Source organism: Ambystoma mexicanum, chromosome 2p (assembly GCF_040938575.1).
Source record: "Ambystoma mexicanum isolate Mex_15411 chromosome 2p, UKY_AmexF1_1, whole genome shotgun sequence".
NCBI classification, from domain to species: Eukaryota; Metazoa; Chordata; class Amphibia; order Caudata; family Ambystomatidae; genus Ambystoma; species Ambystoma mexicanum.
Genome location: NC_090923.1, coordinates 1,174,020,056 through 1,174,032,542, shown reverse-complemented (window position 1 = coordinate 1,174,032,542; position 12,487 = coordinate 1,174,020,056). Strand labels below are relative to the sequence as shown.

Below are 12,487 nucleotides of genomic sequence, written 5' to 3'. Positions count from 1 at the left end.
GAAAGGAGGTGAAAGCACTAAAGCGGGGACCTACAGAGCAGAAACACTGGTGGCCAAACCATATGGCCACAATGAAAAATCTCCTATAGGGCTCACAGGATTTCATTCCACAATGCATACAAGGACACTCAACAGAATTAAACACCGAATAGGAGGAAAGAGTCAAATGGAAGCAGATATATTATTAACAAATAGACCAGTTTCAAAATAAGACTTTTAATAGTAAACATAGTTGTCTAGTGGGCTTATCAAATAAATGTACTACTGGGCATTCTTGTTATTCCCTGCAATAGGGATGCGTATCAGTAGTGATCGGTTAGGGAGAGTTCTCAGAAATGTGCCAATTCCCTTCTACATTAGAGAACCCCAGCTCTTTTTGCTGGACTTTAGGACTTTTTCCCACTCTCATGTATTTTCCTGTGATTTGGACTGTTTCTTTTGACTTTGGAGTCTGACAAACTCCATAGGCATCATCTTTACATTGTAACACACAGCACCTTGAGTGCAGTGGCACTGGGAAGTCTCTTAGATTTCCCAAAGGTTTAAAACCTTCTCTTGGCAAAACTACTGTTTCCAAGAGCAGTGAAGTGAAATTAACGTGATTTACATTTTGTAACTTTCTAGACACAGCACACGCTATCTTACAATAGGGTGCTGGAGGGGTTACTTAGTATCCACATTGTCTAGTTTCTCATGTAACATTTTTGTTATCCTTTCTACAATTAATGGCTGGTGACAGTGGTTTACTTTTTCCTACCATTGTGTGTTTTTACTGCGGGCTGCAATTGCAGCTGCAGTAAGACACCTATGGGTGCCCATTTTGTCAAAATGGCCCCGGTCTTCTTTTTTTGCCATTTCTTGTTGGAAATGTCCTTCTTGACATTTACTCGGTGTGCCAAACCAGGTTTGGTCCCTTTGTTCGTTTTGTCTTTGGCGGGATTCACAAGTGAAACTCGCCTATGGCTCAAGCATGTCTGGCAGGGGCAGGAAGTGAGCAAGGTGCCCGAAACTCCCTGTGCTTAATCCCCTTGGTTACAGGAATGCACCCAAAAGGTGATTGGCTGGCTGGCTTTCCTCAGAGGACAGCCACCCTGTGTGATTGACAGCTAGGATGAAAATGAATAGGAGAAACCTGCATAAAAGGGTGAGTGTTTTTGCTTGGAAGGCAGAGTCGACCAATGGACGAAGGAATCCGAAGACAAACTTGGAAGAAGCGCTTGCTGGAACTCCTAAACCGTTGGTTTGCCGGTGAATCCCTGTTGCATTGCTGAAGCTCCGAATTCGCCTTGACTAGAGAAGCCCTGCAACGGATGACTTCTCCCCTTGGGTTAGTGGGACCAATCAACCCCCAAAGCAAACTCTTCTGGACATCCTCTCGGAGCTGGCTGTACTTCCATTGCTGCTGCAGGAACCGATAGCCAGGGAGAGGAACACCAGATCGAGTGCATCGTTTTTAAGTCGGACCTGAGCTCCAGGAAGATCCTCCGGACTCGCATCAAGCAGGACTGACCAAGCCTGAGCCAACTCAGACTGCTGGACCCCAGATGTGAGGAAAGTCCATAGTGTTATCTGAGAACCGCAGTGGTGCGGTTTGCGAGAGTCGCGAGGAGCTGAAACTGCGAAGTGCCGCTGATCTGAAGTTTTCCCATTGCTGCCGCTGACTTTCCATTCGTAGTGCAGGAGTCCCCCGACGTCCTCCCTCTTGTCCCCACGGCTGAGGCCCAGGAGCAACAGGATCTGCAGACCTACACAGGAACAGAAGCCAGCTGGAACCAATTTCTTCTAACAAAAGGTACTGTAAAACTAAGAGGACTTACCTCTTGTCGCGTAGCCTTGCTAGTTCTCAGTTGAGACTTATCTTGGTTGTTTTGCAGAGTTGCTTGCAGCTTTACCCCTGACAAGCTTCACAGCTTGTGGCCCTACAGGGATTTCATTTTTACATAGAAACTTTGTGCAAGACTTTTTACCTACCTGCAAGAAGTGCTTAGCACACCTAGACTTTTGCTCAACGGCACACCTTCACCATCCTTTCCCCTCACTCTCTGGTCAGGCTCCCTTGGCCCTCCTCCTACCCCCACCTGCGATGCTAAGAACCCGGGGTCATCTTTGACTCCTCACTTTCCTTCTCTGCCCACATCTCTGATGTCTCTGAAAAGTCAAACTTCCAACTGCACCTCATCAGAGGTACTCTGCCTTTCCTCTCCTTCCCCCAGAAGCTCACTGTCTCCCAAGCTCTGGTTCTCTCTAGGTTGGACTATTGTAGCAGCCTCTTTCTAAACCTACCTGCCTCTACTCTCCACCCTCTGCAACTAATCCAGAACAGGACTGCAAGACTTGTCCTTGGCCTCAAGCCCTGGGATCACATCTCTCCAGCTCTGAAACCTCTATTGGCTCCCAGTGGATGCAAGGATTAAATTCCAAACCCTCTGCATTGTCCACAAGACTTTCTGGGGCCTGGGTCCAAAATACCTTCAGCTATCCCTCCGCAAATAACTCCCCTCACAAGCTCTTTGCTCTTCTAACTCCCTTAGGGTCAGTAGTTATTCAAAGAAACAAGATGGGGGTAGATCTCGGTCTTCGGCTGGGGCCTCCCTCTGAACAGCCTCCCTGCCACTCTAAAACTTGAGGAGAACCATCTCCCAGCCCAGAAGCACCTCAAGACCTTAGTCTTTGCTTCTGCCTTTGCTCCCCCTCTCCCCTTCTGATCTGTTCTCACTTGGAACCATGCACCTGGACACCTTCTGTCCTCCAAGCTCAGGTATCCACTCACCCTGCCACCCTCCCGCACTGCCTCCGGGCCACCCCTTGCACTGGAGTCTGTATCTGTACCCATACAGCCCGCTCCCCTTTTTCTTCCTGCACTTATCAGACCTACCCTGTCTGCTGCCTTAAACCCAGCACTTGCCACTTGCTGGCTGCACTACCACTGTTTGTTGCCTTTATCATTTATTTATTATTTTTTATCCGTTTCTCCTTTGCTTCGCACTTTCTACTTCCCCCCCCTTCCATGTACTTTTACCCTCCCCCTCTCCCATGCACTTGCGCGTTCTCAATGTCACTGGGCCTAGTAAAATCGTTGTTTTGTTCTCCCCTGTTCCCCTCCCTTGCCTTGTCGCGCTCTCAAACACTTGTGTATGAGCGCGATAGAAATAAAATATCAATTGAACTAACATTGGCTGTCCTGGCTCCGAGAAAGACTCTTTTTACCTCTGACTTTGTTCTTTGCCTTTCCCCCAGGAAAGGGTTAATTTACTTTTCATTGGAGGGTTCTAAAAGTACTCAGCTGGTTAAGAATCTTTAACCATTGTTTTACTTCCTCGACTTCTTCTTTTGACACTAACCTCAGTATTGCTCTAAATGTACCATATATTTATGCCCACAGTGTCCTAGATATTTAAGTCACCTCAGGGTGTAGGAAGAACCTGTGTGCCATCCCAAAAGGGCATTTGCTCATTTAGAGAAACTAAGAGTGTGTATTTGAAGCATATTAGTGTGTTACATATATATTGCTTCCTTATAAAGGAGGCTTATTCAACTGTTAAATAAATAATTTTTTAATCAAGAAACCTTGAGTTTAAGTGTTTATTTGGATACTTGTCACTGTCAATATGTGTGATAACCCTACAGCTCACATTGACCCCTCTTGAGATAAGCCTGGCTGCTCAGTCACCCTACCAACTTGTGTAGTGCATGCTTATACGAAAGGTTGGGTTAACTATTGCCAAGAGGTCAAGGCTGGTGCAGTCTCCCACAGGGTACTGCATACAATCTTGCCTAACATGATCGATCACAAAATGTGAACTATTCACAAAGAGAGATCAGTAAATATCTGGTTAAAAAAGCAAGGAAGGAAGAGAAACTTGTACATTTCACATCAACACTACACTCTTGGGAGTATGAAGCAAAAGGATTTCATGCATTATGCCTGTGGAGCATTTCTTTGTGTTATGGTGCTCAATTTGTACTTCAGTGATGGAGAAGGGGCTTACTTCTTGCACCAACTTGGCAGGTCATCATAGAACATTTCTTTGCACCAATCAGCAAGGTGGGGCAAGAATGGTATGAGCTCCTGGTCAGAAATTGCACGTCGAAACACAGCAAACAGGAATAAAAAATTCTCTAGATGCAGGATGACAAACTGCTGCCATGCGACAGCCATTGCAGAGCATCATCCTAGCAGACCGTGATTCAGTACCAAATATCATTCCTGCTTAGGTTTCTGTTCCCTCTTAACCACTAGATCAGATGTGACGAGCAGGTGCCATGTTTACCTTCTGTTCAAACTCCTGTTGTCTCTTGAGAGCGTCCTTCTGCAGTCCCTCCAAGCTCCGCCGCTTGCTGACCTCCTTCAGTCGGGCAGCTTTCTGTTTCTCTCTCATAGCCTCTACCTGTGAAGACACCAAACCACATGAGTAGTTAGACAGGTCAGCCCCTGGTCCCCCAACTTTCGCACTGTGATCTTAGGCAGGTGGCTCCTTCGACAAAGCTGAACTCATCCGTTCAGAGGGCTTCTAAAGCAAACAGCAGCTTGAGAAACAGCCATTGTTTGTTAAAGTTATCACTCTCATGCAGTCCCTTATTAACATTCAAATGTGTTTGCTTTAAATGCAGGATCAGTTTGATTGAAAGCTTTCTATGTGGCATTTCTTTAAGCGATCTAAGCCTTTGAATATATGAAACTCGTTAAGCTAGTTTCAGCTATTCCCCTCCTGCTCACCCCTATCCCCTCACTCTGAGTTGCCCAGAGGACATGTATGCTTTAGGTGAAACTAGTTGTAGAGGAGTTTTTCAAAGTCTACCTAATGGAAAAACCAACCTGGGGCAACGGCGTTGTCTCAACTAGAATTTAACATGACCACTCTTGATGGTAGCAAAGCCGACCAATCAGGCTTAGCCAACAAGGGGGCTGGGGGGTGGGACCGTTTAGCAATTGAAATAGATTGTGTGAATTCCTAAAGTAGTTGTTAAGAACATCAAAACATAGGCCTTGCTTTTAAAAGGCAGACCCAAAGACAGTGCTGCTGGCATCCGAAGTCCAATCCCTAGCGAGTGAGAGTCTCAAAGAGACTTCATGTGTCCTAAAATGTTCCTCAGAGTCACAGGTGAGTAGCACGAGGGGCCAACCTGATAGGGAGTCGGGACAAAAAAAGTTTAGAGCCACAAGTAGTATTCAGAATGTGACTTAAGTGGCTTAGGTCAAATTGCAGATGTTGTAGGAAGCAACCACAAAGTCCAAAAGGATGTAGTCTGGCCCGCCCTTTTAAAGCGAGCGTCCCGAGATAGCACGATCCTCCCCACAACGAGAGACAATAATGGACTCTCCCAGGATGAAAATAAGGCCAGGACAAAGTGCGGGTGAGCTTAAATGGGAGTTTATCGATCAGAATAGGGCATGCAAAGAACTCTGCAAACTCTGTGAGCGCTCTGTCTGACAATAGCAAAGACAGGCGTATATATTTACAAAAAACGTCATAAGAACCTACATGCTATAGGGGGCACAAGTTTGTGGGGATTGGGTGGTGACGACTAGCTATAGGTGCTGCTGCGATGTGGTTTGCTGTGGCTGGAGGACGTCACTAGTTACCCTCGTGGGTTGGGCTGGGCCTGGCAGGTCAGCTGGGCTCATCCGGACGGTGTTTTTGGGCCAACCGTGACCAGTGTCAGAGATGAATGTCTTTCCTGACTTTCTGCCCTAGGGCCACGCACACCGCAGTCATTCAACATTGCAATCTTATCTTCCCTGGTAAATCTTCCAATAGGTTATTCTACAGGTTAATGCAACACAGGAGGAATGCACCTAGAGTGTGGTCTGCTGGCGATTCATCAATACATGGTTACCATCGTCCTGTTGACCGGGTATCATAGGTCGCGGGGTTGGGTCTCGGGGCATGTGACAGGCGGTCCACGTTATCCCGTCTTGTTAGAAGTCATTATGGATGTGTTCCTGTAGTGTTGCCATAATATTGGGTGTCCTAATTTTACAGGGGCCATTAACCTAAGGTGAGCCGGTGGGTCGTGGAGCCTATGAAAGGGCGCCTTTGGATCTGTGTTTTAAGGCCGGGATTTACTGCTGGGTTGTAAATAATTCAGGTGGCAGGCCGTGGCCTTGGGTACTGCGGGGGGAATGTAAATGCTTGAAGCGGCTCCAGCCGAATTGGGGGAGGTGGAGCAGCGCGGCACAGGCCTCTGCTTTTTCGTCTGGCATGCTTCACTGGGAGGAAAGGGGAATGGCCTTGCATGTGCTCACAAAGGTATTTTCCTCGTGTGTTGCAGATTTTAGGTGGACGAGACAAACATTCATATAATATACAATACTCATTCAGTCTTTCCAAAGCTCACGTTTTTGACATTGCTAGTGCCATCCATATGGCCAATTTGAGCACATTACTTGTACACTACGTTTTTAACAACTACAACATTTTGTTATATGCTTATACATGCGCGGTAAGTGAGGTAGTAGTAAGGTTGGTGGAGCACGCAGGAACAACCCGCCAATGAGACTGGCGGCAGTGGCACATAGTGGGCTTGGACACACATGGTGCATTTTCCTGCACGCCTTACATGAACCCTCAATATGGTTGCATTTGTCTTCCTTTGCACTCTAGCAGCATTAGTTCAGTTTTGGCGCGGGACCGTGGGGTGCAGTCTTCTCGATAACACACAACATGAAAAACCCCCGGGACGCTTTTAGCATTTGCGCATAGCTACAGGGATGTGGGTGCTTCATCCCCAATGTCATGAGCACCCATTCTGCATTTTTATACATTTTACAGGTTTTTTAGTCAGAGAGGTTGTGGAGAGAACGCTTCCATCACAGGTGGTTTGCTCATTAGTATTTGGGGACTCTGCTTTTGTTAGGGGACCATTGTACAGTTCTTTTCCACCCAGGCCCTGCTGGCCGGGTCATGCTGGAAACAGCGATACACTGCGGAAGGTGAAATGTTACAGTGTTGGTATCTAACACTAGCTAGCTCATGTCCGTCCGTTCGTGGGAACGGGCTCTCAGCGGATCTGCCAGAGAGCTGTGGCCACAGGGATAATTGAAACTCTCCAAGGGTGGGGGCCGCGCTGCAGTGCACAGGGCTCAAACCATCTTTATTAGACAAAATGGTTTCCAAGGCCTAGCTAAATTCAGCAGGTTTGGTCAATGTCGACAGCCAGTGGCCCATCCACCACCTGGGCCCTGGTGGCAGGGGGGGGCCCTGACGAGCCATGGACCTCACCGGGGGAGAGGATGCAGGGGAGGGGGTCTCTTGGACCAATCCTCCCCTACATTTCCCCCCTTTCGTTACTTAAGTAACAAATTCTTTAAATCCTCCAATCTCCTGCACTCTTCCTCGTCAATTATTGCGTCATCCCATGCAGGTGTGCCTTTTATGGGCATCCATGCTCTGCACGCCCCTCGCAGGCTCTCACCTCTCCTAGCATATTCATCTGGGGTGCAGGTCAGGTATACACATCCGCTCTCCCCATTCCAAGTCCACCCACACCTCCTCGTACCATTCCAGTATACGGGGCTCTTTAATGGTAGTATGCCACAATTTATCTACTATATATTTGTCGTGGTACCTGGGCACTATCTGGTATCTTGGCGTGTCATCTGTTCCCGTTTGTACCTGTCCTTCCTGCATAGTTTGTATTGTACCACGGGCGTTGCCCAATGTCACCATCATCATTGCACCATTCCGCACTGCGTTAGCACAACATCGAAGACCCACCTGGCACAGGCAAAAAATAAAAAGGAGGAACACTACAGCCGGCATCAAAAATTTCACAGTCATTCCCAGCCACGATGGAACCCAGGAGAAGATATTGTCGAACCACGTGCTTTCTTCTGCTCCACCTTCCATTCTCATTCTTTCTCCTAGGTTATGTACTGCTTCGATCACATGGGACAGGGAGCCGTTGTCTGCGTCTTCGGAAGGTACGAAAGTGCAGCAGGCACTTCCAATTTTTCGGCGAACACCTCCGTCCATCGCTGTCAACAGGTCCAAGACATACCTGTTTTGCATGGTCATTAGCCGTAGTGCTCGCAGTTCCACTTTTATTACGTTAAACCCTTCTTCAGTATCATTTGCCAGCTGGATCAGCTCTCAACGTGTGATTTGGAGCCACTTTGCATTTGCTCGCGCCTGGATGCTTGGGATGAGTGAGGCGAAGAACGTTTCTGCAGAGCTGAATAATCGATATCTATCCGGGATCTGTGCCAGCAGTTCCGATGATGCTTTTGATATGTAGTTCGATGATCGCTTGTTTCGGAACAGCACCCCTTCCTTGTTCCCGGAAGACAGGACATATACTTGTGACTCTGCAGTTGGCTGGGCCGCACTCTGTTGGGTGTTTCCTCAAGTCTTCTTGCTCCCATCAATGTGGCTTTCCGGGATTACCATTAGTGCGGAGAGTAGGGTGGCCAATGAACAGCTGCCACCCCAGGATTGTGGGAGGTGTAGGTATGCCCGGTTGCCACATACCCAATAGGTGTCCATTAGGGCGCTGTCCCTTTTCTCATATCTGGGATGGTGAGGGTCTGGTTACAGTTCTTGTTTGCCCCCATGGTGGTTCTCCCGTCTCCCTTGAAACACAGTTCATAGTTTATTTCTTTCTGCAGCTTGAAGGGTTTTTCAATGGCCGTTACCCAAGTCAATATTGAGATGTGTTCCTTCCATACTGGTGTGCATGTCTCTTTTATCCATTGCAGTTTCTCTGGTGCCACACCCCTCAGTGCTTCAGCCTTGCACATTATTTCTTCGTCCTTCCACTTGTTGTCTGAAAAAAATGTCCCTTGTATTATAAAAAATGGCTCCTCCAGACATACCACTCCTACTGCCTTTGGATAACAGGTCTTCTCGTTCTGCAGCATTCTAAACGTTACCTCATGTGCCTGGAAGGTGTTCTGCACAACGTGAGATGAAGGAGACACTGGGCATCGACAATAGGCAACTCTTTGGGTAGCAATACTTTGGGTGTACCTGAAGCATGGGGAATGAGGGAGCAGACATAACAGCTCTCATTTGTTGTTTGCTTAGCCGTTGCACTCATGTCCGCATACCATTTGTCTGGTGGGGGTGTCGCGGGTCTTCCATTTTGTCTAATCCTAACCCATAATACTCAACATACTTCCTCTTCCCCGCCTCCCTTTTCCGTCTGTTATTTCTTTTTCTAAGGTATTTCCCAGCTTCATGGGCGATGGACAGTGTGGGCCCCCCTTTCTCCCTCTCGCCCCCCTTTGCCCAATCATCATATAATATTTCATATCTCGCTGTCATTTCTTCATTTTCTTTCTTCATGCTATCTAACAGTGTGTTTTTTGTTACGGGAGCGGGCCGGCTGGTGGGGGTGTTATATAACCAGGATATAGCAGAGGAGTTACGATCATTTAGACTGCGGGCATTGTAATTAGATACTTTTGGCGGGGAAGTTGTGCTGTTTTGCATTTTTCCCTGCAGACCTTCATTTTGCGAAATAGCAACATTGGATGGTGTCGTCTAATATCCCCATACCAGTTTGTCCCATCCCATACCAAAAAAATCACCTTCTTTAGTATTTACAATTGCTGTTTCATTTGTCACATTAGTCCCGTTAATCCCCCCCCTCGTTCATCTCGGTAGAGATGAACGCTATGAACCAATACGTAACCAGGCCAAACATAATTGTAAAGAATAATGTAATGCAAACAGACAACCCACACTCATACGAATATCTACATCTCTCAGCTAAAAATTCTCTATATCTAATAAATCTATCCGTTGCAGGCTGCCCGTTAGTTGCCATGGTAGTTCCTGTTTGAGATATAAAAGTGCATTAAGTGCATGCATGTAAACATTTTTGTTGGCACTACCAGTGCCAAGATATCATGGAAGGGGAATAGGATTGGGTAGGGGAGGGGGGGTTGGGATGTACAGAGAAGGGAGCATACAACATACGTATTCTTCACATTATTATTTACACATAAATCCATTTTTTTTTCCAATCCTTCAACTTTATCGATAACCTGTAATATAATGTTTCTCATTAACAATTTTCTCTGTCAGGTACACTTCTTCCACTCACATGTTCACATTCACTCGTCATTTTCATTAGTATTGTTTGCTGTTGTCTGTGCCTCCTCGTCCACCTCTTCCTGCACACTATTATATGCCTTTCGCACATCCATCAAATGTATCCAATACTTGAGACCCTTAACTTTTACAGCCGTAGGGGTGCAAAATACCACTTCATATGGTCCGTGGAACCGTGGCGCATTCCACCTGCGCACAAAGCTCTGGACATAAATGAACTGTCCCGGCATCAGTTGTACCGGTTTTTCAGGCTCCGTAAGTGACTCCGTTGTGTTCCCTTCTTCCCTTGTGAATGGTGGTGAGAGCTGCTTTGATATTGCGCGCGCTGCCCTAGTTAGCTTTTTCGGGTATTCTGTGAACTCATCTCCCAATATCGCAGCGCTTCTGTGCGCGTCTGAGTGTTGGCGCAGGGGGGAGTGTGCTGTGTGCATTCGTCTCCCGATCATGATTTCGTGCGGGGACAAATGGTGGTCCTTGCTTGGCTGATTCCTCAGCTCAAACAGCGCAAGGGGCAAACAGTAAATCCAGTTTTTCTTTAATGAGAAACACAATTTGGACAATCTCCCTTTGAACAGTCCGTTCATCTTTTCTTCCACGCCATTACTTTGAGGCTGATAAATCGAGCACAATTTATGTTTTATTCCCAATAATGTCATCACTTCTTTGAAGAGCTCGTTCACGAAGTGAGTGCCGTTGTCTGAGCGAATTACGTCGCAAATTCCCCAGCGCAGGAATACTTCCCTTACTAGGAACTTTGCAGCGCTTTTAGCATCAGGTCGTGCACATGGGCCTGCTTCCACCCACCTCGAGAATGGGCATACAACCACAATCATGTAGCGTGCCCCATTACACCTTTCCCCCATATCCGCGTAGTCTATGTGCAATTCCCTGAAGGGTCCTACTGGTTTTGGAATTGTTCCCCTGAGTGTACGTAACGTCATTCCAGAGTTGTATATCTGGCACGTTGTGCACTCCATTGTCAATCTTGATACGTGCTCCTGGAGACAGGGCACAAACCAGTCTTCTTGAATCTCTGCTGCAATGTGTTGTTTGGTGTTGTGTGCTGGAAAGTGTAATTGCTGAAACGCTATTTCTAATAGCTTGACTGGCATTACCACTTTCCCTTAGTTATTTTGTCGCCATAATAAGTCTGTTGCTGACTGGCTGCACCCTCGTTTTATCCACATCATCTTTTCATCACCACTTGCTCCTTCCTGTAGCTCTAGTATTTGTGATATGGGCATCGCATTGTATCCTTCTGGGAGCTCTTCGTTTGTCTTGTGCTGTAGCATGTACTCACCTGTTTCATGTTTTTCAAAGTATGAGGCTTCCTTGACAGCAGCGTCCGCTGCCGCGTTCCCCAAAGACACAACGTCTGTGTTGGATGTATGTGCTTGGCACTTCACTATTGCTACCACTGTTGGATCTTTTAGGGCCTCAATTAACTCCTTCAGTAATTCTGCATGTTGCACTGGGGTCCCATCTGCTCTTCGAAACCCCCTCCTCCCCCATCTTGCCAGACCTCCATGTACTGTTGTCGTCATGTAAGCTGAATCTGTGTATATTGTTACTGCACAACCTTTAGCTGCATGTAATGCTTCTATTAGGGCAATGAGTTCCGCTGCTTGTGCTGAGAAATGTGATGGAAGGCGATACTGCGCTAGTGTCTCATACTCACCTTCTTCTAATCTCACCACTGCCAATCCTACATGTTTCTCTCCCGTGTCCATGTCAATCGATGCTGACCCATCCACAAAGTACACCTCCCCCTCGCTCAGGGCATTCTCGCACACCACTGTGTCCTCCCCTCTTTCCCCTGTGTAAGTCGCACAATCGTGTTCCTGCATGTCCTCCAGTGTGCATGCTTCTGTAATGAATGTTGCCGGATTCACTGTCCTGCATCGTACCACATGGATATTGGCGCTGGACAATATTATTTCATAGGCAGTTGCTCGCTGTGTGGTCAGTGTACTCTTTGATCTCTCAAGTATTGCAAATAATGAGTGTTCCACAATGTGACAGGGCATCCCATTACTATTGTGGCGCTTTTCTCAATTGCGAATGCAGCGGCAGCGAGTGATTGCTCGCACGCAAAATGTCCTTGCATCACCGCATCCAAGGTGCCACTATAGTAAGCCAACGGTTTGTGTCCTAGGGAAGTCTTTTGTGTCAGTACAGCTGTCATGAGTGTCCCCTTGCAATGTGAGAACAGGTAAAATTCGCGTTCATAATCAGGATTGGCGAGTACTGGAGCACTCGAAATCAACTCTTTTAGTGACTTGAATGAGTCACTCATCTCGTCTGACCATTCTATTTTCCTGTTTTCTTGTTGTGCCTCCTTGAGTGCTTGCAGTAATGGTCTGGTGTAGGCTGCATAATCTAATATCCATGCTCTACAATAGTTACACATTCCCAAGAATTTCTGCATC

General features: G+C 47.0%; 1 protein-coding gene across 1 annotated transcript in view; it reads right to left on the bottom strand.

The window, feature by feature from the left end:
- The window catches only part of GNL3L (G protein nucleolar 3 like), a 608,820-nt gene that overhangs the window by 468,162 nt on the left and 128,171 nt on the right, over positions 1–12,487 (bottom strand). The window contains exon 4 of the mRNA XM_069645327.1: positions 4,272–4,388. Within this exon, the coding sequence (XP_069501428.1) occupies positions 4,272–4,388 (117 nt within the window). The remainder of the gene's footprint in view (positions 1–4,271; positions 4,389–12,487) is intronic.